The 27,755-nt window shown below is 57.0% G+C and overlaps 1 protein-coding gene across 3 annotated transcripts; it reads right to left on the bottom strand.

Moving 5' to 3' along the window:
• Positions 1–1,300: 1,300 nt before the first annotated feature.
• On the bottom strand, positions 1,301–27,130 carry ADORA1 (adenosine A1 receptor). 3 transcript variants are annotated; one of them, XM_063356708.1, is made up of 3 exons: positions 26,997–27,130; positions 26,179–26,564; positions 1,301–2,262 (listed from the first exon to the last, which is right to left on the bottom strand). In XM_063356708.1, exons 2-3 carry the CDS (start codon positions 26,517–26,519, stop codon positions 1,629–1,631), a joined length of 975 nt encoding a protein of 324 aa, XP_063212778.1. In that variant the 5' UTR covers positions 26,520–26,564; positions 26,997–27,130; the 3' UTR covers positions 1,301–1,628. The 3 variants fall into 3 exon arrangements, with proteins under 3 accessions (XP_063212778.1, XP_063212777.1, XP_063212776.1); XM_063356707.1 differs by lacking the exon at positions 26,997–27,130 and adding an exon at positions 26,753–26,895; XM_063356706.1 differs by lacking the exon at positions 26,997–27,130 and having other exon boundaries at positions 26,179–26,658.
• Between the last annotated feature and the right edge of the window lie 625 nt (positions 27,131–27,755).

The following is a 27,755-nucleotide window of genomic DNA, read 5'->3' as shown; positions in this document are numbered from 1 at the left end:
CCCTCCAGGCTAAACAGAGCTGGCTGCAGCGGTGGGCTATGGGGACACCCAGCAGCCCCGTTGCCTGTGCTACATGTGCGTGGCATTGCTCTCCATGGCTGGCTAACGAGCCACCCATAAATCTCACCCACCCACCACTCACCCCTCCCGGCCCCTGCGGGAACTTGCTGCAGTGGCTTTGCCCGTCAGTGACGTCCAAGGGGCACAACCCTGCCGGGGCAGGGGAAGGGTCATAGGAAGTGTGTTTCCAATGGGAGACTGGTGAACAAGGGATGCTGATAAGAAAAGAATCCCAATTAACTTGAATTAACTCTTCCCACCACCACTTCAACCCCGAAAAAGATCCTGCTGCAGAGCCAGCATCTATAGGGACCACAGAGCTGGGTGGGGGTGATGGTCCATCTCCAGCCACCCCTTCCTCAAATGTGACCGACGATACACCCTGCTCGTGGCTAAACCCAGGGGAGACGTATGGGAGTGGGCAAATGCCCCTGTGGCAACATCAACACCAACACGGTGGCCTGCAGACGTCCCCCACTCACCCCCAAATGGGTGCAGGTGCCCCTCTGCGCCCCCCCAGGCCGTGGGGGTGGCTGCAGTAACTAACCCACAAAGTTTGGGTCAAAAGGGTTTGGCTGCACAGGGAGGGTGGTAGGGAGCGACATGGGGCAGATGAGACAAACAGGGGCTGGGAGAGACTTGCTACTGCTTTGCACAGAAGAGAGGCAGGAGAAAAGAGGGGGGAAATGACTCAAAGCCAAAGTAAAAGGAGACAGAAGACACGTGGAAGGCACACAGCTCCCTGGGTGCAGCTCGCAGGGGTGGCGGGTGCTGCTGGGGTGCGTGGGGAGACATTGGGGCAGCAAAGGGTACTTCTTGCAGAGTGCTCTGGGGTTACGCTTCAGGGTTTCCTCTCCCCTCTACCTACCTCTCTGGTAGCGCTGAGAGTTGGAGACTGACCCTTTGCTCTGTGGGGGTGGTGGGTTCATCACCCTGTGGGCGCTGGCATGGCCATGGGATGCTTTTTCCCACCTCTTCCCATGTCTCTGCCCAGCTCACCTCTCCCGGGTTACCGAGGGGAAAGAAAGGGCTTGAAAGCTCCCAGCTTCAGAGCTGCAGAAATCACATTGCCCTGGGCTGCCCTGGTTCTCAGCAGCTTCACTCCCACCCTTTGCCCCGGTACCCCCGTGGGTCCATGGATGCGGGGGCCAGAACCCGCGGTGTCCCCAGCATTGCTCCAAGGAGCCAGAGGTCTCCATCAACGGCAGAGGACCTCCTGGGCGGTTTTTATCATTTTACTTTATTTGCATGAAGATAAACCGTGCCTTTGTCTGTACAATTTCTCCTTAAATACTTGGCAATGCTTTAAAAAACAAAACAAAACAAAACCAAAAACAAACAGGAAAAAAAAAAGAAAGGGACAGTGCAGGCTACAATATCAAAACAGTACAATGCTTGTGAATAAATAACCCCCTGGCGCAGCTGGGGGACACGGCGGTTCGGATTGCACAGGGCTGGTGAACCCAGCCCTCCCGTGTCCTCACTGCCCTGTCCCCTGGCAGCAGGAGCAGCGGCCAGACGGGGACCAGGCTGGGCACAGGGGACCCCTCTCCGCTCTCTCCCAGCTCCTAGTTGCCTGTCTCGGCCGTGGTGGTGCTGGCGTTTTTGTTGGTTTTGCAGCAGAAGTACTGGTTCCAGATCTGCAGGAAGGCTGTCCGGAACTTCTTGATCCTGAAGGCGTAGACGATGGGGTTCATGGCCGAGTTGCCGTGGGTGAGGAAGATGGCGATGTAGGTGAGGATGTGCGGCGTCTCACAGGATGGGCAGAACAAGGTGATGCAGTTGAGGACGTGCAGAGGGAGCCAGCTGAGCGCGAAGAGGAAGAGGACCAGTGCTAACGACTTGGCGATCTTCAGCTCCTTCCCATAATACTTCTGGGGGTCGTTGGAGCTGGAGGAGACCTTCTTGTTGAGTTGCTTGCGGATGAGGTTGAAGACTTCCAGGTAGATGAGAAGCATCAGCAACAGGGGAGGCAGGACCCAAACGAAGAAGTTGAAGTACACCATGTACTCCATGCTGATGACTGTCTCGAACTGGCACTTGATGACAAACTCTGTGTGGCTGGCGTTCAGCTCCTGAGTCCTCCGCATCTTGTTCAGGTTGTTCCAGCCAAACATAGGAGTGAGTCCCACCAGAAAGGAGACGATCCAACAGCAAGCGATGGCCACTGCTGCCCGCCGGGGTGTCACCACGCTCTTATACCTGTGGAAGAGACAACAACCGCAAGAAAGAATTAAACACAAGCGGGATGGTCTGCCTTGGGGTTAAGGCTGCCCCACGTGAGGTGGCAGTGCCCATGCTGCAGTGGCACGATGCTCCTCACTCCCTTCCTTGGCAATCAGTAACAGCTTGTCCTGATAGATGTGTTAACGGCCTAGTTTCTCTGCATGTGCCCTGGGGAACCTCACCCTGTCTCCCACCACCACCACCCTTGGCCCCAGGGATGAGCAGAGACCTCAGACATGATCCTGGAGCTCTGGGGGTTGATGCCAAGCCAGGAAATGCATTAGCAACCTGCAGCGTGACAGAGTGTTCAACCCTCATATCTAGGGGGGCTTTGATGTCTCTCTGGCAGCCCACCTTATGTCTGAGCACCCTACACCCAGAGCAGCAGGTCACCCTCTCCTCCCCACGCACACCAGCCCTGCCGGCACCCTGTCCCAGACAATTGCCCCTGTGCCAGGGGAGGAAATCGCCAGCAAAAGCGTCCTCTGGGATGCACCAGGCTGGAGGAAGGATCCGCTGGGGCTAATGGAGCCCTGCGGAAGCTTCTGGGCACAGCCTGTTTCATCTCCTAATGTGCTGGGCCCATCGACAAAACCCTCTTTCCGAATGGGCTGGTGCCAAGGGATGGAGGAGGAGGAGGAGAGCGCTGCTCTGGCTGGGCTCTGCTCCCTCCCTGATGCCACCAGGGAGCACGCCAGGGCTGGGCTCGTCCCTACAGAGCTCTCCAAGCGGGAAGTGGAGCCTGTTAGATTGATTTTTTCCCCCTGTCCCTCATAGGAGAAAGCTTCTCCTTGGAGGCCGAGAATATTTGCAGCCCAAGTGTTATTGCTTTCCACTGGAGGGGATTGAACAAAGCACATTTTACTGACTGTTTGCTGGGTTTTTCAGTGATGCCGGTGTTAACCTGGCCACAGAACCACGTGGAGGTGGCTGGCAAACCTGGATCTCCATCGTGATGCTCAGCACTCCCTGCTGCATGTCTGCAGCCTTTACTCACGCTGGAAAAATGGTGCTTTTCTGGGCTTTTTAATACAGCCAAGCACCCAAACCCACTCTCCCTCCCCTTTGAAGGTCCCTTCTCAAGACCCACCTCATGGACAAGGTGTCAGGGTGGGAGCATGGAGGGCCATGGGGTGGGGTGGGGGACATCAGCCCCCACGGGTCCAGAGGGTCCAGCCACCAGTGCCCAAGAACTTTCCCGAATGAACACCCTCTGGTCTGGGAACAGATTCCCAGCATCCCGGAGGCAGCCAGGTCCCATGGGAAGGAGGTGGCAACGTGGGCTGCTGTTTCCTCTGAGAGCCGAGGCTGGAGCCGGAGGGTGATTTATTCCTTGTGGGGAGGAGAGAGGGCAGGAGACCCTGAGAAAGACGCGGGGCAGGGAGAGCCGGGGCACGGGGAGGATGAGGGATGGTGGGAGAGCACCAGCGCTGTGGGACGAGAGAAGGAAAGCGGGGTGGGGGGGGCATGGGAGCAGCGGATGGCAGAGGGATACCAGAGGCTGCCGCAGGGCTGTGTGCTGGACCGTGCACCCCATGTCACCAACAACAGGCCCTTAGGGAGGGATGATGTGCCCTTCCAGCCATGACGCCCCACTCCCACCTTCCCAGGTTCGAGCAGCTCAGGGTGGGGGGACACTAGAAGTAACCGCACACACACAGCCCCATTTAGTCCTTCCCTCTCTGCAATCCCTGCATCCAAGGCTGTGTCCCGTCTTCCCACTCCCAGGGGTTTCTAGGGTCTTCTCCTGATTTTGCTGAATGCGCCGTGGTCCTGGGTGCTCCCCGTCCCGCAGACCTGTGCGACAGCGACCGCCGGAGAGATGAGGCTGCTGAGCAGCAGCCGTGCCACCACCATCCCCAAACACCCTCCCAGGGCTTGCAGCCAGCAGCCAGGGATCGAGCTGCTCCCAGGGCACCCACCCCTTCTCCCCCTGCCCTCACGCCTGGGTTTGGGGAGCGCAGGGGACAGAAGGAGCACTGAGACCGAGACAGGGCTGGATGAGAGGAACGCAGTGTTCACTCTTGCAGCCAAGGCAGAGGGGATGGGGAACGGCTGCGGGGGGCCCAGCCCGGACGGTCCCGGCCCCCCGCAGCTCCAGAACACCGTGTGTTGTTGAAGATGGCTATCAGGACAGCTGTGGAGGTCGTGCAGACCTCAGGTCCCCGGGTGCACGCAGGCCCACATGGTCCACAGGGTGTAACACACACATAGCAGAGTAACCACCCCACGTGCTGCTGGCTGCTCATCCACCTCAGTGCACGTCCCTCCCACCTCCTGGCTGCACATCCATCCCTTCTCAATTCACATCCATCCCTTCTTAATACACATCCATCCCTTGTTAATACACATCCATCTCTCCTCTTCCCTGCCGCACACGGATGCTCCCACCTCGCTGCGCCTCCATCCCTTCTCCCCGCCGCACATCCATCTCTCTGCCACGGTTCACGTCCATCCCTCCTTGCTGCACATCCATCCCTGCCACCTGGCTGCACATCCCTGGCCCGACACCCACAATGGTTGGAGTGTAAGGACCCGGCTCTCCCTCCTCCTCGCTTCACTTCGCCCTACGAAGCTTAAGCGTGGCACTGCAGAAGGAGCGGGCAGATGAGAGCAAAACCTGTCTGTGCATCCCCCTGCATGAGTGCATCACAGTCACAGGAACCACAGCTGAACCCAAAAAACGTATAGAAATCAACAACATTTGGAACCGGGGCTTTTGTTCCCTTTGCTCCTTCAAGCAACAAGCCAAGGGCAGAGGCAGCTGCAGCACCTGCAGGGACACGTGCTCCCCGGGGGCTGATGGGTGCCCACTGCCCCCCGTCACCCCTACATGGAGCCCTACAAAAGCCATAAAATGACCTTGAGTTCCTCCTCCGTCCGCCCCACAGGTCTGACCATGCAGCTCTCACGGGGCTCAGCTGCTCTGGAGGCTGACAATCCTACCCAAAGGAGGGAAATGCAAGATCCCACCTAATGCTCAGCCCCATCGCACACGGGGTTTGGCAGGGGACAATTAGCCGAGGGGTCAGGGACAGACTTTGCTGTTCCCGTGTTTCTGCCTTGGTTATGCCATGAAGAAAAAGTCTTCCTCGTTTACCTCATTTTGCATTAATACGATAGGGCTGGAGTTTGAGATGGGTCTGGGAGGCAGAAGCACTAGATAATGCTGATAATGGCTCACAATTAATAAATAATCTTATTATTATCATCAGCATTGGAACAATTGCTAGCATCATTACAATTTTATTACTACTATTATTTTTATTAACAGCTGTGACTAAAACATCCATGATCACAGTCACCACCATCATCATGCAATCTGGGTTTGTTTCCTTTGTCTGTGGGGTTTTGAGCCTGACCATAATTGCTAGATTTTCCTCCCGCCCTCCCTCACTGGTGGTTTTTGCGCCATCCCTTCCCCACAGAGATGGGCATCGCCCCAAGTCCTCCAGGACGCCCTGCCAAGGCCAGGAGAAAGGAGCCTGGCGGGAGCACAGCCACTGTTCAGCCTCACTGATACCCTGGTGAATTGGGATGAGCAAGAGCTTTGGTTTGGTGTGGAACAAAAATGTCTTTGAGGGTTTGGAAAATAATGCAAAGAGGCAAAATATCAATTATCAATAGAGTGCTGTTTGTATCCCCAGAGGAAGTGCAAGAAGTGATGGGTGGAGGTGGAGGCAGACAAATGGTCCCCAAGGGCTGTGCAGAGCTGACGGGGAGACATGGAGCAGGGTCCTCCAGGGAGAGATGCTGCCTCGTGGTGGGATGCGCCGGGGGACTTTGCAGTCAAACAAAGTTTCTTGGGCTGAGGATGGAGTCACTGGGGGAGATGCTAAGGCCCCTTTTCTCCAGGAGATCATGAAATGCTCCCCAGGCCCTCACCTCGAGGATGCTACCCACCCTCCTTTCCCTTTGCTCATCATTTCCAGACTAGATTCAACTTCTGCCACATCTTGAAGTGGCCAGACCTCTGCATCTCTCTCTGCTGCAGCCAAGGGAGCCCAGCTCAGCCCAGGACCTGCTCTTCAGGTGTCTGGCACGGGGTGGGCAAAGCCCCCATGGCCATATAACATATTAGGACACATCCGAAAACAAATGGAGAGTGGCACATCCATTGCATTTCTATTGATTTGACTTTTATCTTGGGGTCTGACCCTCAAGAGAGAGACAAGAGCTCGTTTCCTAAACCCCACAGGTCAATCCAAATCTAACTCACAAAACATCTCCTCTTGTTGGGGTTGAAAGAGCTTCAAAGATTTCAGGTCAGGTTTGAACAAAATTTGGTGGTTTTTTTAGTATTTCTGTGAATATCCTTTTTGTCCATAAAATACTTGCAGTTGTCCAGCCAGCCCCAAAATGCAGCTTCGCTGGTCCTTGCTCTGGTAGGCCTTATTGCAGTGCAATTCCTGGGGAATTAATTCACTAATGAAGGCAGGCCATCGCTAATGAAATGAAGCTGGAGCCAACATGGTAGGAGGAAAGGAGGCCAAGCTGACATGAAGCTCATCTGCGCTATGAACGCAGCAAGGAGAAGCAGCCAGAGCATGTCCTGATCTAATTGGAAATCTCTAGACAAAAGCGCTTTGATCCCAGAGCATTTTGGGTTCTGCTCCTTTTTCCTGGCTGCAACTTTGCTTCAGATCTTTCAGTGTCCTGGAGGCCACTGGGTGGGAAAATTCGGATGTTGGTGTTCAAAGCTGCTCAGAAATGTGAAGCTGAGAAATGCGAAGTGTCATCCGGCAGCTGCGAGGGATGGGATCTTCATCTTCATCTTCATCTTCACCAGCATCTCAGCCGCGTCTCAGGGCTGGGACGAGGAGGTCCCTGGGCACCCGCACAAGGTGGGAAGTGCTGCAGAAGGGACACTGTGTGACAGAAGGATCCTGATCATGGCTCCTTTGTCATGTCTAACCCTGGACATGAAAAGTTTATTCCTTCTTCAGTCTCTTGCTTTGGCTATTTCCCTCCTTCCCTTCAGATCTCTTTTGCGCTTCGTTTAGGTAAAAACCCAAAGTTCAAAATCTTGAAGGTTATCAAGGATTTAGAAATTTCTAAAAAGGTCTGCTAGAATTGGCATAAATGCCTCCTAGCACCAGCGTCCCCCTTGCATCATTTGACTGCACCTCCTATTTGTTCACATCCCTCCTATGTGACAGTTGGGAGCTTTGAGACTCTTTGGGGTCAAACACCAGCCTCCCAGACCTTCACACTCCTGACAGCATCCATCGAGCAACTGCAGCGAGTCAACACTAGTGACGGGCCCACGTTGTCTGCAAAGACGACTGGAGCTGTTGGATGGCTCCCACCATGAAGGCGTTTCACACCCTCCTGCGTCCTCCCGGCATCTCTCGCAGCCAGGATGGGATTGACAGGTGGCAACGACACAACCGTGGAGGTGATGTGAGAAAACATCTCCTGGGCAGGAGGATGCCGACACCGTTTCAGCACGTTGCTATCATGGTCACATCACTTCTGGTTTTCTACCTCAGAAGAAATGTGGGTTTGTGACTGCTGGTGCGTGTGTCACCACGTGAGCGGTGGCCTTGGGAGGGACTGACGTCAACCAACATCAGCCAAAGCTCGTAGCTGGATGGAGCCCTCCATTACAGCCTGTTCCTACAAATGCTTGGAAGGGAGGAGACTGGCCCTATCAGCATCTCCTCTAGGATGCAAGGGGGATAGTCCTGATCCCAAAATCCCAGGCTTGTTGCTTGTCAGATGCCAGCTGGCAAGGAAAGATGTAAAAAACTGATCCAAAACCCCTGGCGAGTCTTTCAGGTGAGCCAGAATAGTGTGTCCTTCTGCGGCAAGGACATTGGTGTTGGTTGGTGATGGAACCCCTGTCCTGTATCAAAATAGCCCAGCAGCCTCCATGAGCACAGTATTTCCAGCCTGACACCAATGTCCTACCACAGAGACACTTCCTAGTGTTCCAAAGGGACCAGAAGGACCCAAGGTACCCTGTGCACTGTCCCCTCCCAGCACCTCTGGTTGGTTGGTCTGCAAGAAATTTGAGATGTGGGAGAAACCTGAGAAGTGCCAGCAGGCCCCTGGGACAAGAGGGGACAGGGGGACATGGTGGGAGAGGACAGGCCAGGTGACTGCAGCAAGGCAGTTTCGACTGTCCTGGCCTCAGATTCCTCGCGTGACCTTGAGGAACTGATTTAAAAGGAGCTGAGGAGGAAAATCCCTGCCTGGTGCCATCTGTTTGCTCAGAGTGAGTGAGAGCTCAGCTGGAGGGGACACTTGGGTGAGGACAACGTTGGGTTTTCTACAGGTCACACTTTTGGTGGGGCTGCAGCAGGTTCCCACAGCAGGAGAGGCAGCAATGGGAAACCGACACCTTTTATCCATCACCCATGCAGATGGGTCTGCATCCCGAATCTCCACCTAAAACCTCTCTGGCACCCATCGGGACAGAGCCCAGGTCAGGGCTGCCCTGCTCCCATCATCACCAGCTGCCCCAGTCTGGAGCACACGCTGGGACAGCCCAGGGGACCACGGGAGAAGGGTGCTCGTTGCTCCCTGAGTCGACTGCTGCAAGAAGAGGTGGGGGCAGGAGGTCCAAAGCTGTGAGTCTGCGAGGGACTCCAGGGATGGATGTCCCCGACGGGTGCCAGGTCCTCCCTGCCATGCTGCTGCCAGTCCCCCTGTGTACAACGAGCCATGATTTCAGAGGTCACGGCTGCCACCGCAGCTGGAACAGCACCCTGTGGAGGAGGCTGGGACCACCCCGTTGAGACTCATAGAAGGATTTTCTCCCCATATGGTGTCCTTTCTGCTTGGCATCAGCCTTACGAGCAGCTGGCACCTTTCTAAGCCCTACAGCTCAGCCCACATGGGGTGACCTGGAGTTACAGCAGCTCAGCACCCCAGGCTCAGCAGAGAGAGGAGCTGGGCATGACCAACCCTCTTCTTTGAGGACCTCTGCTCCCAGAACACTTTGGGTCTCCTCCACTGCAGCAAGAGGGAGACGGCACCACACCACGAGCCTGCTTAACGCAAACCTGGTCCAAAGCCACCAGGAGAGAGGCTGAAAGCATGTGCGTGGGGGTGTACAGGTCCATAAGTGCGCTGGGTTGTGTGCACGCCACTGAAGTTCCTCCTGGCCCAGTCTGTGTCCAGGGTTTGGCTTTACCATCCTAAAACGGTAGCTCTCTGAGCAGGAATTATTCTGCAACAAGTGACTGCAAAGCACAAGCAGCTATGGCTGGGTGAAGCAGCTGGCAAGTCCACCAAATGTCTCTAACTGCTTTTATTAGCCAGTAATTCTTTAATGGATAAAGGCGAGGATGATTATGAGGCTTATGAGAACAAATCCATCCTGCCAAAATTGACTGGTCCTCACACACTGAGACATGGCGTCCCCAGGGCTTTGGTGAGTGCTTTGTTTAGCGGTGGGTGAAGCTGGAGCTGGCCACAGCTCCAACAAACAGCAAGAAAGCGACAGAAAAAAGGAGGTTTTGTGCTTTGAGCTATGGCAGAGCAGGTTGTGCAGGGACCCGGACCATTTGCAGCCCTCCTGGACTCCAGACAGGGTCTGGGGAGATAACCGCTGCCTTGGTGTGGGTTCAACCTAGCCTGACACATCTCCTGGGGTCTTGGAGGCACCTGGGATCCCTGAGGGCTGTGGGCACATCCAAAAGCAGCACTAGGGACACGAGTATCCCCACAAGAAGCAGGAGACATAAGGTAGAAAAGAGCTTTATGGTCTAAAATGCCTGAAAATGGGGAATGACGCTTCTACAGGGCAGCCAGGCTGTGCCAGGGTATCTTCACCCCAGGCTGGCCATAGAGAACATGAGAGCCCATCAGGGACGTCCATCCAGCGGATGGCTACAAATGTGGGAAGAGGTGTCCTCCCCCGGCTCCAGCGGTCCACGGCGGGGACCCAGAGGCCAGACACATCCCCCCACCTCTGCCGCTCTCTGGGTGCCATCAGCCCCGGTGGGACCAAGCCTCAAAGCACACACCACAGCTCAGCCCACCTCGAGCTTGGCATCTGCCATGGGGCAGCATCACCCACAGCCTCATGAGGCTGCTTAAGGACTTGTTTGCCTGCTCCCCAATACCCATCCACACACCCACACTTGGTTTTTGAGTCTAAATCTGCCCGTGTTTCGGGTTCCAGCTAGAGGATTGAGTTAAATCTTTGCCTGCTGAGCCGAAGAGTCTTATCCCATCTCTGGTCTCTGGGATGTTAGGAGCAGCCACAACATCACACCAGCCTGGATGAGTTCATTGCCGAGCAGTTGCACCCCCCTCCTGGAGCTGCTCCTGGCCTCCATGGAGAAATAGCTGCTGGCTGGATCTCTGCAGCTTGCTTCGCTCGGGATATCTGTGCCGCTGGAATCTCTGGGCTCTGGCGATGAATCACAACCCATCTTTGGGAACAAACCACAGGCTTCCAGTAACTGCAGAGCTTCTTTCAGATCATTTGCCCAGTTGTCCTCCTCTCAGAAGTGCGATGTGAGTAACCTCCATGGTGGGTCCGCCGTGGGTCGGAGCCAACGGCTTCCCTTTGGGCATCCCAGCGGCTCCCACCGCGACAGGGTGCTGCAAGGGGAAGGAGGAGCAGAGGAGGGCTGGAGATTGCAGAGAGGAGGGATGGAAAGCACAGGGACCTCGCAGATGTCCCTGCCCTTCAGGATCTGCCGCGGCTGTGGGGGAGACGCTGCTGTTGTCCAAAGAAGGCAAAGGAGCGTGTGTTGTCTGGTGCTGCTTAATGAGAAAGGCGATTTTTCTCACATCCTTCAAGCAGCATCCTTCACCCCAGCAGCAGATATAAATCCTTTCTGCACATAAAGTTAATCTTGTTTCCAAGCTGGATCCTGACCGGTTCAAGCGCTCTGTCGCTGCGTAAGCAGCAATGCTCAGCAAGGACCACTCACCCGGTGCTCAGCCCCCTCATCCAAGACGTGGTGGGGTGGGGGTTAAGCAGGGGCTTGGGGACACCCAGGACATCCGATGCCCGATGGAAATGATGATTTGATTTCTGTCTGCCAGGGAGTGCTGCCCTCTAACCCCACGCAGCCCCTCTGTGCCCCAAAGGGGATGGGACTGCCCGATGCCGTGGGCAGCACTGAGTGCACCCAAGGGTGCTGAGTACCCATGCTGGGGCGTCTGTGCTCTGGATGTGCCACCCTCATGATGCTGTGTGACAGTCCTGAGGGTGTCCCTGCTCAATGGGGTACAAGTCGCACCGAGCCACAGATTCGCTCCCTTCTTCCTTATGGGGTAAGAGGCAGGTTTCCGTCTCCCACACCCAGGCGGCTCCAGGGCTCCCTCCCAGCTCCACTATGTGTGGTCACAGCCCTCCAGGATTTTCCTGGATCACTGGCTTCTCCCTCCAGGACGCCGACGTAGGTGTGAGGGAAATGATTTAACGCCGTTGGCCACAGCTGCAAAATCATGAAATGAGCTGCAGAATCTCAGAACTAGGGGGAAAAAAATGTGATGTTCTTGTCTTTTGGCTCCTGGTTTCAGGCAGCAGCATTTTTGAGCATTTCTCTGCAATGCAAAGCACGAGAAGTGCTGCTCTAAAAGAGAAAAGAAACAGAAGTCGAGATTCTTCTACAGCACCAGGACTTTGGAAATTAGGGCACATAGAGGGGAACAGCCCAGTCCCGAAGCGACGGGGGTGAAATGATGAGAGCTGGCTACATCGCTGGTGGACAGCATGATGGGCATGGCGGACTTGGCTTCAATGTTACCCCTGCGCAATAAATTTCCTGGACTTTTTTAGTGTTTATACAGTTTGGCTGTCAAAAATAGAAATGTGGTGTGGCACCATCTCCTTGGAGAGGAGTACGGGTCTGAGTCTCAGTCCAGGTCCCGCACGCCCCCATCACACGTCTGAGCCCCTGCTATGCTGGGAGCAACCCGACCTCCGGCAGGAGGCAATTTCTGCAGGGCGAGAAGCTTTCAGGAGGAGTCGCTCAAAACCCACGTGCATCCCCCTCTGGACAGTGCGCTGGAGGTGTTTCTTGCCCAGCATCGTGGTGGGAAGATCAATGCGCTTGGTCTCAGGTCATCTGCTCTCGCCACGCCAGACCATCACCCTGTGGATGTGGCCACCTCAAAGGTTCTCACACATCAGCCCTGCCCCTGTCGCGGTGGGAGCTGATTGCCCAGGCCGGGCTCAGCAGCTGATCCTGCGTGTCTCTCCGTGTCTCTCCGTGTCTCTGCGTGTCTCTGCGTGTCTCTGCGTGTCTCTGTGTGACTAGAGAAGTCAGGGCGACGTACTTGTGTAGTACAAAGGAGAAGGGATAAAACGCAGCTTTGGCTATCTTCAGTGTAAATCCAGGACTTTGCTGGATAAAAGCAGTGTTTTTTCAAACACTATTTGTATTGTATTTGAATTTTTCTATGCTTTGCATATTTTTTGTTCTTCATGCAAAAGAGCCTCTTTGAAAGGAGGACTCCGAAAGTCAGCGCCAAAAATGGAAAAGGGAGCAGGGAGAGGGGAGGACGAAGAAAGCAAGCAGCTCTAAAAACCACTTAAAACAACAAATCTGACAAATGTGGGCTCTACGAGAAATTGAAATGAGGCGGCAGAAATAAAATGCCTGGTGTGATGGGGCTCCGAGAGCCTCTATGGCTCACGCTCCGTCCCACAAAACGCTGTGGCTTGCAGAAAGCCGGCCGCACTAGGAGGAAGATGCCAGCTAAGGAGGCGCCTGGTGCCATCTGTACAGCACCAGGGCAGGTTGCCCGGTGCCACCGTCCTTCCCTGCATGTCACCATCACGCTCTGAGAATGCCGCTACATCAAAGGACAAGCCAGTACCCAGAGGACACCTCCAACCAGGTGAGTCTGAAAAACACCGAGAGCCATTAAAAGGCAGGAGCAGATCAGAGATCCCAACTGGAAAGGAAATAGGAAGGGTCTTGAGACCTGCCGTTGGCATTTCATCTGCATCCGACAGGACATCGAGCTCCGCTCCCTGGGTAAATGGGAGGCAGGAGACTGGAGATAGCATCTCCTGTGAAGAGGCATTAACCCAGCCATGAGGCAGGGCTGAGGTGGATCTTTATCTCTCCGATGCAGAAGGACTCTTCAGAAAAAGAGATAATTACATCTGGAGCAAGAGATTAGTATCGGCTGGTTTTTAATTTCTTGGTTTTTACACTTCTGCTTACTAACCCGCCTCCTGAGTTTGCAATCAACAACTGAACTCCTCAGTTTCTTAGGCTACAACTTGTTATTGCTGTCCAGGATCCTCACAGCACAATTTGTCGCTGCAAAGGGAACATTTCCCTTCTTGCACTTAGCCCGATTCAGGAGATTAGTACATTCAAGACTGAAAAATTGGCTGGAAGCTGCAAAACGAGGGAGGTTGTTTTCTCTGCCTAACATCCAAATGAGAATCAGGAGTGCCGACGAGATCTACTGTTTCTAAACCTCAGAGGACACCATAACCCAAAACAACCAGTTCAGCATCTTCTGTCCAACGCATACTTCCCCTGATTAAAAGATCAATTTCAAATGCAAAAAGCAGTTGGATTAATTTATTATTTTTTTTTTACGCTAATGAGTTGGCTATATGTACTTTCAATTAGTGAAAATCATTTTGGAGGTGCCATTTCGTGCTATAGTTGACTTCCAACTTCCACTCAACATAACTTGCCACCAAAGTATGAGTAAAAACTGTGTTATTCGCCCCTCCACAACACCATAGAAACAGGAGAAGTGAGGATCGGAGTACATACGTGTCAAGCCACCAAGTTATTTATGTTGGGAAGAATCTGTCCAGATCTATATATCTTGATCATCCAAATGAAATGCCAAATTGAAAGTGAAGGCTCCAGTTAACACTGCAATCAAATGTTCCCTCACCGCAGAGAATCAATCTTTCTCCAAGAAAACAAATAAAAAGTGCAAGTGCAAAGCAAACCTGAAGTTTATTATTTAAACTCTATTTCCTCTTTCAGATTTAAAAGATTATTTATTCCCTTGGAGGAAAACTGATTGAACCTTGTTGCCCGGAATGAAGCAGCTCAGTGTTTCCATCAGGATGGCAGAGAGAAAGAGCTCAGACCCAAGACCAGTTGAAGCCAAATGCATCAGCGAGGCATAAATTACACCCTCTGCATCTTCCTAATTACTCTGTCAATTAAATCCAGGCAAGGAGCAATGGGCAGACATAGCCTGGGACTGCCCAGGCAGCCTGGCTGGCGCAGGGCATGGAGATGAAGGATGCACGGGCCAGGCACGACCAAGTCCTCCCCAAGCACGAGGACGGTGATGGTCCCCGTAAAGCCTGAGAGGGACCCGGCCATCACCCTTCCATAAAGCACGTCCATAAAGCACGTGTGTCCCGGCAGTGATGAACGGGGGGAATGATCTCCCTAAAAATAGACCCCGCTCGCCTGCACCCACGCGGCGTCCGTCTGGCTCTGTGCCGGCTTTGCCACCTCCATCTGGACACGCTCTGAGCTCTCTCCCTGTCTCGGCCGCTCGCTGCGGCGGGTGAGCAGAGCCGTTTGCACTGAGGAAAACGAGCGTCTCATGTTTGCATGTCACAAGCTTTAAGTCGCTGATTGTTTTTACCGGCGCAGAAAAGAAAGGAATAATTTAGTCTGTAAGACTGTGCTAATTATGGCTATGTCTGAGACAGCATTTCTGAGCATCAGCCTCTCGGTGCTTTCGGAGAGTTTGTAGCATCATTCCCCCTGTGAACAGATGGGGAAACTGAGTCGCAGAGGGGGGCTGTGACATGCCAAGTGAAGCAAAATGAACGGAGTTGGATGAGAAAGCCTTCCTGGTGCCAGGAGCTGGCGCTTCCCTTATTTGAAGGAGGCCAAGAAAAATCATCCTGGTCTCTGGATGCAGGGAGAGAAATGGCCCAGAAAAGGCGGATAGACCATGCCAGTGATGTCCCGGTTTTCTGCCCTCTGGCCCTCCTTTGAGGAGCAATGGAAACGTATTATTGTCACCCCAGGCAGTGTCCGGGACTGAGGGATGTCACCTTTCTGCCTCTGTGTCCCTGTGGTGTTGCTCGGGCATTGCTGGTACCCGGGGGTCTGGGCGCAGGAGCATCGCATGGTCTCAGGGACAGCATGGACGGAGGCTGGCCAGGAAAACAAGGGAATAAATTCACTGTCCTCCTCCAGCTCCTTTTTGTGAACAGAGACTTATGTTCTTAACAAAAATCCAAGCAAATCACCCAAGACTGTGGCAGCTGCTGAAAGCGGCCCCTGCTCAGTGCCGGGGGGGAAAGCCCAGGCAAGGAAGGGATGGGGGGGAGGATGGAAAAGGCAGCAAGAGATGGGGCAAGGGTGTGAGGGGGAGCCGCTGGGTCCCACCGGGCTCAGTGCAGTGAAGGCCAAACCCAGATGCTGCAAACTTTCCAGTGGCTGATCCTGCCCTGTGCTGCCCTACATCGCCAAAAATGGTCCTTCCTCCCCTGTTTGCCCCCCGTCACCCATCTGGCCCTTAGCCCATAGGCAATTGCTACCTGTGCTCTATAGGAAGGAGGGTCCCAACACCTCAGGGTTATTTTACACTGTCTTCACGATGGCATCACCAATGATGTCTCCTTCGTACCTAGACCTACCCGTTCAGCCGCCCTCCTGTCAGAAAGGCGGCTACGTGCCCGGCGGCAGGCTGCAGTGGGGCTGGGTGCTGCGGAGCAGGGGGTGCTCAGCTCATTGCTATTCTGCAGGACACCCCGCTGGCTGTGGGGCTTTTTTGTGGCCGCCTTGGAGAGCATCAATCGCTCTTTCTTGCAACTGGGCATCCCGCGCAAGAGCCGCGCGCCTGCCCCAGCAGCTGGGCAGCCGTGCTGCCAGAGAAGGCAAGTCCCTGCCAGGAGCCCGGACAGCCTCTGGGACGGCTGGTTTCCCATTCCATGGGGCTTGAAAGTTCAGGGCACCTTGGATGAGATGTGTCCCAAAAGGACCGGCTCCCTGGGACCGCTCGTCCCAGCCCGTTGGCAACCTGCACATTGGGCTCTCTCCAGCTCCCAGCTCCTGCATCCATCCCTGCTGTATACGTTTTGAAAAATCATTAATTTACCTCCAGGATAAACCAATACTGTCTGTATTAGCTGGCTGTCATTTCCCCAGGCTCTGAGATAGCGCTGTTGTCCTCAAGGGGACAAACTCTCAACCTGTCCTTATGCGTGTGGTCTCCTCCGTGCTCCATGTCCCGCTGTCTGCAGGGACCGCAGCCCCCCTGGTCCACACCTGGGCTTCCCTCACACCCCTGGAGGCAAGACCCTGCAGGGTTTTCCCCTGCCCTTCCTCCAGCCAGAGGTTTTCTTCCAGCCCATCAGTTCCTTTCCACGCTGAAATGACTCCCGTGTGTGTCATGAAGAAACTCATCTCCCAGGTCATTTCACCACTGTGCCTCCTCCACGTTTTCCTCCTTCTCTGTGTTGCAGCGACCTTTCTGTCCCCCCTGCCTCCGCACCCGAATATAGACCTGCCAATATGCCGACTTTCTGAATTTCGGACCCCTCTTGACTCCTTCTCGTCTGCTCCGACAGGTCCCACCCAAACCCTGCTCCTTGCCGAGGCTCGCTCTGTGGCTCCTTGGGATGAGTCATTCCTCCCTGCTGTCAGGCTGATTTCAAGCACAGCCATTTGGATGCAGTGGCTCCGTGGCCCCTGTCCCTGAGCCTTTACCCAGCCCTGCCTGCTCTGCCTTGAAGTCTCAGGAAATTGCAGGTCCCAGGCCACCCAGACAAGTGGCTGCCGTGTCCCCTCAGAGCCTGGCCTCCTGTCCAATAGTCCCTTGTGTTTGGGTACAAAGCCGCTTTGAGATGTCCTGGACTGGAGATCTCGTTGGGTCTGGCCTCACTGACTGCAAACTGCAGCTGTGGCTCTGGGAGTCCCTCCAGATCCGACTTTGAAAATGGAGTCTGGTGGGGCTTTGTCCCAACTGTCTCCATCCAAGCCCACGGCCAGACTCCCGTTTCTGGTCAACAAAGTCAACCTGGCACTTTTAAGACACAGTCAAGCTCCTCCTAACATGGGGAATGGGCTAGACAAGCCCTGCTGTGATGCATCCTGGGGTGTAAAAGGAGCTGAGGGTGGCTCAGCTGTTGGTGGCCACATGGCACATGTCCGACCAAAGCAAGACAGACGCCACATGCACGTGCCAAGGGCTGGGCAATGACAGGGACACCAGCCTGTGGCTCCAGAGACGGTGGCTGGGGAAGGGGTTGGTGCTGGCTCCGTGGCAGAGGAGTGCCTGAGCCCATCTGCGCACCCAGCCCCAGCCCCCTGGGTCACTTATTGCTGCTCTATCGCCTGCTCCAGCCAGCGTGGAGCAGAGGCAGGAACCAGGTGATGATGACACCTCCTGCCGATGGAGTCACATTCTTCCATCTATGGTGTGGGAGAAGACCCAGGACTCCCCATCAAAGGGCTCCTGCACGCCCTGAGCACAGCTCCAGCCGGGGTGACGGCACACACTATGGTGAGCTGGTCCTGACTCACTCCTGACACGCTGCCTGCAGGGCCAGGCTGGGCTGGCGGGACTGGGCAGGCTGAATCAGCAGCTTTTGCTTTGGCAGAGCCTCCTTCTGTAGGGTGTTTCACTTGTCTTAGTGCCAGCAGCTGCGCATCATGGTTGGAAAGCACTGGACACCAAACCCCAACTGGACACCATGGCCTCCACCAACCCAGAGCCCTTGGAAACACTCCAGTCACTCCAGAAAAGGGAAAACCATCTCTGAAGTGCTCAGTGGTGCTGTTGGGAGTGTGACGGTCTGTCTGGATGTCCCCAGGTGTTTTGGGGGCTCTGCTGCTCAACCTGTCTGACAGACTATCCATACCGTGGACACAGGACCATCTTACTGCAGACACCTCGCTGTCCATCCCACCATGTCAGGGTGGCCCTGGCTGTTGGTGCTCCTCACCTTTTGCTCAATGGGGACCTCATGGTCAGTTTATATTGCTGTGGGATGAAGAAATGCAAGCTGGCTAGTGTCCCTTCTGTCCGCTTTGTAGAGAAGTTCCTCTCGGGTTGATGGTGCCCAACACACCCGAATTGCTGCTGTGGAGGTGGCAGAGCCTTGCTGGGTTCCATCCACCCATCTCCATCTGGTTTGATGTCTGTGCTCCCTGCGGGATGAATTCATGGGCAGGACTCCCCTTGTTGAAGGCATCGTCCCTATAAATGTGTCTCAGCCCCTTTTGACGCTCTCAGCGGATGGAGATGGTGTCACTTTTAATCAGCACCAATTGCCGACAAGAGTGACTTTTGGCATTCTTGGGTCCGGACTCTGCAGATCAGGGACCTGCAGCCCGGGAGGACCATTTGGCCTCCTGGGTAACCCCATTTCATTGAGTTACTCCTGCACGGACCACCATGGCATGGGCTGGGATCATGGAAGAGCCTGGCGGCTGGATGCCCCCGCCACAGTCGTGACAACTGATCACTGCACAGGGCATGAAGAGAAAGGCCAGGCTGTCCTGGCGTATCTCAGCTTCCATACCTGCTGTGCCCCAGCCTCTGTCCCTGCCCGGTGGGGTCACCCTGCGTGAGCCATGGTGCTGCTCTGTGCCTCAGTTTCCCTCTCTGCAAATGTGCTATTGCCCTGGCTGGGAACACGCCTTCAAATTTACGGGTGATGCATTGTCAAGGGTCAATGCTTTAACCTGAAAATCAGTAGAAATTGGAAAAAAAACCAATGAAAATATTCCCAGAGCGTGATTTTGGGGTGTAGCGAGCAAATACCAGCAAGAAGGAGCTGGTTTTCACCCATCGCCCTGCAGCGCAACGCAGACGGACATAAGCCGCGCTGAAGGGACAGATGTTGACTCGCAGCTAACGGGGTCAGGGCGAGGTGATACCCCGGGCAGATTACCCAGCACGGGAACCTCGTCTTGCCCCACGGGAGAAGGGCTGGGATGAGCCAGGGTGCTGCTGCCCTGGAAGCCAGCCCAGGGTCTCTGGAGGCCACGCATTTTTCCCAGAACATTTGGAAATGATCCCAAATATCAGCAAGTCCAGCGCAACGTGCAGAGGATTCACCGCTCTTCTCCCCTTCCCTCCGTGATACCGAGAACGGAGCATCCCACGGTCAGACCCTCGCTGCGCCCCGAGGAGGGGGACACCCGCAAACCCCGGGGTTTTCCCTAGGAGCCCCGGAGCCGGGGACACCGCTTACAGCCCAAGCCGCTTCCCTCTGGCTGGCACGGCAGCGGCTGCAGCTTTTTCGGGTGACCTGATTTTGCGTCTGACGGCAAAGGCCTGGCGTCGCCGCTGCAGCAGCTGTGCGCGCTCCCGCCCAGCCTCATCCAGCCGTCCCCTCGCCGAGGGAAGAGCCCTGGTGGCTTTGATCTCCGACTGAGCGCGCTCTTGGCTGAAAATTACTCTGCGGATCACAGAGTCGTGCTGGAAACCGGCTCGCCTGGGTATTTACTAGCATCTCGAGACCAATATAACCTGCTGGTAAATCCCTTCCCGTTTCCAAGGCTCCGAATATTTTGGTGACACCAGAATTGAGCTCCTGGTCCCGGAGCGGCCACAGCTTGTCCGTGCACCCTGGATCTGGTTCCAGCAGAGCTCGCTGTGAAATGCTTGCTCCGGTTTAGCACCCACACACTGAACTGGTGCAGGGGGCTGGAAACCACAGCTCAGAAACTACCCGAAGTCTCCAGCAAACCTCTCCGCACTCGAGTTTCTGCCTTTTATTCTCCATCCTCTGTTCGGATCTGCCCCTTCCTTGGGAACGAAGGTCTCCATAGGTCACCCTCGTTTGCTAAAAATATACCTGGTGGAGGGCAGCAAGGGCAGAGAGAAAATCACTCTGAGGCTGCAAAGACCTGCCAGTCCCCAGAATTTCTCTGGTTCGGGTAAAATGGGAATGCTTTCCCTGGAAATGCACATTTCTTTTGCAGGGGCAAGGGCCTGTAAGGATGGACGGCCTCTTTTCGTTGACTAACGGAGGTTGAAAGAAACCTCCATGAGCTCCCGGGTGTAAGAGCCCCCCCTGCAGCTCACGCTCCTTCCCTGCTCTGAGTCACCTGGACGCTTTTGAAATGTTTTCTCCGAATTTAAAAATAAGCCTCGGAAGAGCCACAGTGTGGTTTATCCACTTGCCTGGCTGGGCAGGATTGCTCGCCGCTGCCGTCACTTATTGTCTGCTGTTCTGGCCAGGCTGGCTAGAGGCATCTCCAGTCACCCTTGCCTCCCTGGGCACACGTGAAACCCATCGCCTGGCCAGTAAATTGCCCTCAGATGGAGCGTACATTTAATTTTCTTAATTCCATCCCATTGCTCTGGGTTGAAACCCTCGTGCCAGCCTGAAAAATTGCTTCTGAGGTTGGATACCTCCCCTTTTCGCTGGGTACCATCCCCAGGGGACCAGCTCCCACAGGGACTGGGGCCACCACACATCCCAGCCTGGTCCGAAACTCCCCTGTCTCCATCCCGGACACATCTGCTGGGTCTCAGAGCCCAGGTGTCCGGGCAAGTTTCCTGGCACTTAGTATTGGGAGTGCTGGAAATATTTCCCATGGGCCCTTACGTGCTTTGATGCCTGGGAATTTGGGCCAAAGCAGAGTTTCATCCCGACGTCCTTCTCATCCCCCCTCCCATGGCAGCAGGGTGCCCATTGCGCTCCTGCCAAGACCCTCCATGAACTCTCAGTGAAAAAAAGACGGGAAAACCATCTCAGACGCGTGTCCTGCTCCACGACCCAGCTGGCCGAGGGCGACGAGACTTCCTAGGTTCCCTGTGACCCAGCCCCAGCTGGCCCCACACCTGCAGCCCTTGGCAGGCTCAGAGAGAAGGGGAAAGAGCGTTGCAATCCCGGCAAGAGCCTGAGCTCAGGCAGAAGCCTGAAAAACAGCGGAATTGAGCGGGGAAAGCTTCCCCCTTCCACCAGCAGCTCCATCCAAGAGCTCGCAGGTCACCTGCAAGTCCTTCCTGCCAGTCCTCCTCGTCTCCTGGCTTGCAAGCGCTGCAGTCCAGGACCGAGGGATGCTCCTGCCCCCCCTGAGCTGTTCTATCTCATAAGGCTCAGCACAGGACACTTCTGAACCATCGGAGAATGGCTGTGCTGTCCGCAGAGCCACCCGCAGACCCTGCTTTACCCTGGGCTCTCCCCCTGCTGCGCACCAGGCTCCTGCCCCCCCCGCTTCCTAGCAATTTCCAGCCCCGTTTGGTCTCCTTTCCGTGGCTCTGCAGCCTCACGTGTGCGTTTGAAACCTTCAGCAACACACAATGTAGCTTGCCCTGGCGGGATGCTCCCTGGGATGCCGCAGGGTGAGAAGGGGCAGGGCTGCTGGGGGCACCCCCATGTCGGGGCCCAGGCACCGAGGGTGGTGGTCCCTGCTGTGGAGTGAGAGACCCCCACGTACAAGGGCCCTTGCTACCAGCAGATTTCTCCAGTTTTTATCTTCCTGGCGTGTTTCAAAGCATTTGAGGAAAGAGCTGGTGGTCCAAGTGAAGCGGACAAGGCGAGGACCCCCAAGGACACATCAAGACAGGACCAGGCTGTGTCCGTGCATCCAGCATCCCCGGCCAAGGGGCTGTGGTTCAGCGTGTGCCAAGGACACCAGCTCCTTCTGCCGTGTCCCTCTCCAAAAAGCCCAACGCAGCATCTCAGAGCAGGGACGGGGGCCCCTGGGCCAGCGGAGGCTGACGCCGAAGGAGCTACATCCCCCCATAAACATCCCTCCGGCACCGTCCCCTCCAGCATCCTGCCGCCAGCAGCCGCCGCGGGGATGCCGAGGGGCCGGTTCCTGTCGGACGCCCCCGGTCGGCTGCTTCCCCTCCCTTTGAACTCGTTTCATCTTCCCGGAGATGCGAGAGGGAAGTTTGGGCTGGGCTGGGGGACCCCGCTGTGCCCGGCTAGTGGGGGACGACAGGACGGGGGTCCTGCCTTGCCACCGGCTGGGGAGGAAGGACGCAAGAGGGGAAATGGGAGCTTTTCCACCAGCATGAAGGCAGCAAACCTATTTTAGGTGGTTTCCAGCTGTTTAGAGCGGTTCCTGTGGAGGCTGGGGAGCGTGGTACCCTCTGCTCCAGCCTGCTCATCCCAAGCGATGCTCTTGCATCCTTCCACAGTGGAGAAAAGGCCCCTCGGGGGGAGGCAGCATCCTTCAGACCCCCGCAGCCGGGAGGGATGCTAGCCAGGGGTTTGGGGCAGAGGGAGAGGTTTCGGTGGGATATCCCCGTCCCCCGACCATGCTGGGTGTGCACTGGGTTTACCTCCGAGAGCAGGAGGAAGGAGGTGCCAACTCAGAGCCACGCAAGACCCCTCTCCATCCCGCAAAATCGGCCTCCACCTTGCACGAGTGGCCCACGTTCCTCTGTGTTTCTGTGTCCCTGGGCAACACAGCCACGGGAGTGAGGAAGATGCCCCAGACGAAGCATCGGATGCCGCTTGGGCACCTCCCGCTGCCATCCCGAGACACACTACAAAAGTCTCAGGGTACCGGTTGCTGAAGACGCGCCTCCAGCAAATACCCACCCCCGGGACTGCAAAGCTCCCGACCTCCCCACCCCGGGGCTCGCTCTCCGGCGGGTGCGTGGGCAGGGGACGGGTCCGTGGCTTTGCTGGAAGAAGGAGCAAACCTGTAGGCTGTTCCCCCAAGCTCTCAGCCCCTGGGGCCAGGGGTGGGCAGCCCGGAGCCGGAGCCAGGCTGCGATGCACCATGTTCCCCCCTCCCTGCCAAACGGCGCTTCCAGTCCTTGCTCCCCCTAATTAAATAGAAAGCCTGGAAAGTCCAGTGGTGACTTTGCTTCTCCTTCAGACAACTCTCCCCAGCCAACGGTCCTGTTGGCATCTCCCCCCTGGTTGGCCCCAGTACGTGACAGGGATGTGGAAACCCTTGCACACCCCTTCATGGAACCCGAAATGAAAAGTCGTGACTCGCTGGAGACGCCCGGAGCGGAGATGGCATTTGCAGGGTCGTCGGCAGGAGGACGGAGCAGGGATGCACGGAACCTCTCTGCTGCTCCCCGTCCCTGCCGGCTGCCTCTTTGAAACGCATTCATTTCCCTTTCCCACTGTACCCCCTCCCCGAGCCTTGGCAGAGCCAGGACCGCCTGCGAGCGGAGAGTGGTGTCGGGGATGGGGGTGGGGGAATCCTGCACACAACAGCCCACGAGACCCCCTTGGCCACGTGTGGGTCACGCTGGCGAGCAGCCACCCTGTGCCAGGCTTATCTGGGGACTTTCTTTGGCAGAGGAGCGGGCTGCGGCACTGTCTGCTGACCCTGTCCCCTCCGTGCCTGACGCTGGCTGGCCCCGTGCCGGAGGGGATGCCCCTGCTGCGTGTCCTGGCCACCCCAGGGATGTGGCGGAGGCAGGGATCCCCCCACATCGCTCCCTACCTGCCTGCAAATCTCTGTGGGATGCCATCGCTGCCGGCGACTGCTTCTGCCCGTGGACCTCCGGGAAATTAGCAGTTCTACCATGCACCAGCAGCCACGCGTGGGCATGGGTCGTCTCCTCCTCCTGCGCTGTATCCCCCTTGGACATCCCAAATCCAGGGAGACCTGGCCACAGAGCCCAAATATAAAGGCGAAGGGTGACGGGCTTAGGGGCAGCTTTGCCAGAGAGGGAGCTGGCTTCTTCCAGGGCCCCTATGATGGACACGGCCCCACGGCGGGTGTCTTGCTGGGGACCCGAGTGCTGCCGCAGTGCCGCAGGCTCTCCGCACCCAGCAGCGCTTTGCACACCGGTGGGTTCGGTGTCACGGTGAGGAACGACACCAGGAAGCCACGATTCCAGCTGTCAGTGCTGTACGAACGCTTCCAGCATCATCTCTTAGCGGCCGGCAACAGGCTGGGAGAAACTTGAGGCATTTCAGATTCAGGGAATATTCTCTAGCGGCATTTTCAGTCCTATTTGCGAGATCCAATGTTGTTTTTTTTTTTTGCCGCTGCTGTGCCCAGGGCCCAAAAATCACCTAAGAACACCGCATTTGCCAAATGCTGGGAATTCGCGCCAGGGAAAGAAGGGAACATCCAGGGATAAGCAAACAGGGGAGCTAGCGAAGCTGAACCCTTTTTGTTGAGGCTATGAAGCCTTTCAGTATTAAAGTAGGCTACAAAAATTCAGAGGAAAAATCCTACAATGCCCAATGTTCGGGCACGAAACAGGACGATCAAATTCAGGGTTGATATTGCCTAAGAAAAACGCACCCAAATTATGTACCAGGGGAGGGCTCTAACTTAATATTTCTCCCAGCAAAACTCCTGGATTCGGGGCAGAAATCTCCCCCCCAGAAAGGCCCATTTGATGCTCAGAGGCAGCAAGGGAGGAAAAAAGACTGGGTTTGTTAGAAAAATGACAGACGTGAGCCAGGCAGCGTTGCTATGTATAAAGCCTGAGTCCTCCCACACCTGAACCCATCCCCACCGCGCAGGGGATGCAGGAGGACCAAAAAAAGCAGCGAGAGCGGCGGCAGGGTGAGAATCGCTGCGGTTTACACCGATGGGTTGGAAGACGAGGATTTTTTCAGACTGGGAAAAAAAAAATCACACTTTTAGGGAGGAAGTTGGGAACAGCCTGCGAAATCGTGTGGGCAACGGACTGTGGTTTTATCCTGTGCCCCCCCCACCCCGACTCTGCCTTACGCTCCTTCACCGAGCAGCCTGTGCCGGCCACGGCTGGGGGAAAAATCCCCAAAGCAACAGATCTCTGGCCTGATCCAGTGGATCTGGGGACACCGAGCACCCCTGAGCAGCCAGCTGATCCCGATGCAGGTGCCTCCTGTCCCTGTCTCCCTGTACAGGAAGGTGATTCCTGCCCTGGGAAGGGTCCTACGCCCCTCGAGCAGCACCTAACACAAGAGGGTTTGGTACCTTTTGGGGAGCCTTTGCGCTGATCAAGGGTCGTGGACCCCTCCAGCAAACAGGCTGGAGCCCGTGTCTGAATTACAAGGGCGTCAGTGGGGTGACACGAGCTGTGCGTGTGCTCAGCCATCCTGGTTAGGCTGAGTTTTCCAGCAATGGTCTCAGCAGCGGGAACCTTTCCGGAGCCGACAAGCCTGGCAAAGGTGTCCCTGCAGCCTGGGCATGTCCTCGAACGGAGCAAGGGAGACCAGCGACAGCAACCGCGCATTGAAGGGCTGCGCCGGGATGTGTGGGCTGCACTCGAGTGGTGCCGACACCTGGTGTCCCATCCCCTTCCAGCCCCACTGATACCCCCCCCGGCTCCCACCGCAGCATCCCGGCCCCGCGGCTGCCTCCCCCCAGCCCCAGGGGCTGCAGCACCGTCGGGGAGGGAGCCAGGCACAAAGTGGTTAAATATCTCCTCCAGGAGCAGCAGAGTTCAAATAAAGTGCGTCCCCACTGTTTATGCCCCACAGTGTTTGCTATGGGCTTGGCTTTGACCACAGATACAGATGATGAGAAGGGGAAAAACAGGGAGAGGAGTCATTTGTGGGGCAGCCCCATAGCCAGCGGTTTCTCCTGGGTGAGCCTGTCCCATGAGGTGTGCTGGGCTGTCACCTCCGGTCCCTCAAAACCCTAAAGCCATGTCCCATGTGTCCATGAGCAAGCAGGTTATCACCCCGGGGCTCCTGGGCTCCCCACAGCAGAGAAAAACCTGGGCTGAAGGCAAATCTATCATCCCCTTTCCACTCCCCGAAGCACCCTGACCGTGCCTTCCCATGTGCAGGGGGGGGCACTTTGTCCCTGCCATGGGTACGCCATGAAAGGCTGCCCTCCCCTGCCCGCCGGCTGCACAATGCAATCTCTGCCTGCACCCCCCTGAACCCCCAAACATCGCTGCCGGAGGCTCCGGGACGCCCCCGGCCCAGCCAGCCCCGATTGCTGCTGCAGCCACATGTGCCCGGGTCAGCAATGTGGAAGAAGAACCTTTCTCCCAGTGCCTCCCCCAGAGTTTGGGGCATCCTCGCTCCCTTTTAACCCCCACAGCAGCCACCGCAGAGCCCGTCCCGATGGGTTTTCCTACCTGACGGGGATCTTCACCCGCAGATATCGATCCACGGCGATGGCCAGGAGCGCCAGGATGGAGCTCTCGGTGAGGATGAGGACAGGACAGGCCACCATGAGGCAGCTGTAAAACTCCGTCTGTGGTCCGATGTTGATGATGATGGCCAGGGGGATGACCAGAGCCCCCACGGCCACGTCGGCCACCGCCAGCGAGACGATGAAGCAGAAAGTGGCATCCCGCAGCGCCTGGTTCATCTTCACAGCCCAAATGACCAGGATATTCCCCGGCACGGACACCAAAGCGATGAGGACTTCGATGGAGATGTAAGCAGCCTGGAAGGCTGAGACGGGGTGTGCCATGATGCTCCGGTCCCCCCCCCCCTCACGCTGGGGTCCCTCGGTCACCTGCAAAGGCACGGGGAGGCGGTTAGCGACTGGCATCGTTAACCGGGCTGCGAGCCGGGATGCAGCCGGTGCGGCGGGGGGCGGGGGGTGGGGGAGTGGGGGGGGTGGGAAAAATAACCCTCTCCCGTCTGTGTCGTCCCCTGGGGCTGCGCCGCCCCCTCCCCTCCGGGGGCTCATCCTGCACCCACCTCCATCCTGCTTCCCAACCGCTCCCGGAGCTGCGGGGCGAGCGGGAGCCGCCGGCCAGCCCCGGACCCCCCCGCCTCCCGCCCCTCGGGGCCGCCCCGGGACCGTCCTCCAGAGCCCCACGGGGCCGATGCAGCCGGAGCGGAGCCCCCGCTTCCCCCCCCCCCCCCCCCCCCGCCCCGGTCCCGGCTGCTTCCTCCCGCCGACCTCGCCCGGCAGCAGCCGCCCGGCCCCGACCCAGCTCACCTTGTCCTGCAAAGCCGAGGGCTTGTTTTGGGCTGCCCTCACCCCAAAAATAGCAAGAAGTCTTCACCCGCAGGGTAAGGCGGGGGGCATGCTGGGGGGGTGGGGTGGGGGGGGGCGGGCGGCCGGAGGGATGCTCGGGGCGGCGGGGACCGGGCTCGCCGCGGCGAGCGGGGCTCCGCTGCGTCCCCCGGTGCCCGGCACCGTTCGGCTCTTGCGGGCTCTGCCAGCTCCCAGCCGGAGCTGGAGCATCACATGGTGCAGCTTCCAGCCGTTTAAAGAGCGACTCACCCGATTTGGGGCTCGCCGGGCCCGGGAAGAACCGGGGAAGGGAGAAGCGAGGGGGGGCAGAGCCGGGCGGGGGTGGGGGGGGGCAGGGTGAGCGGCGGCGGGGGGGGGCCGACGGGGGGGGCAGCAGCGGAGCCGGAGCCGGAGCCAGCCCCAGCCCCAAGCTCCCGACACAGGTCGGGTCCCGGTTTTAGCGACCCAACCGGTTTTTGAGGTCGGGTGTGAGCAGAGGGTGCGGGGAGCTGGAGGGGGGAGGACGGAGGCAGAGCCGGAGCCGGGGGTGAGGGAGGACCCAGCGCATCACCCGGGCACGGAGCGGCCGCTGCTCCGGGTCCAGCCCCGGCATGGGGCCGGCCCCCCAGGTCAGACGAGAACCGGCCCAAAGAGCTGGGGTGCTCGCCCGGGCTCTGGCTGACAACGTCTCACCCAAAATCGCCGCTGGGGTGGGTGGGGGGTGAGCCCCGAAGCACCCTT

The sequence above is a fragment of the Chroicocephalus ridibundus genome, chromosome 20 (genome assembly GCF_963924245.1).
Source record: "Chroicocephalus ridibundus chromosome 20, bChrRid1.1, whole genome shotgun sequence".
NCBI lineage: Eukaryota > Metazoa > Chordata > Aves > Charadriiformes > Laridae > Chroicocephalus > Chroicocephalus ridibundus.
Note: the sequence above shows the minus strand (reverse complement) of the source record. Positions and strands in the feature narration are given on the sequence as shown.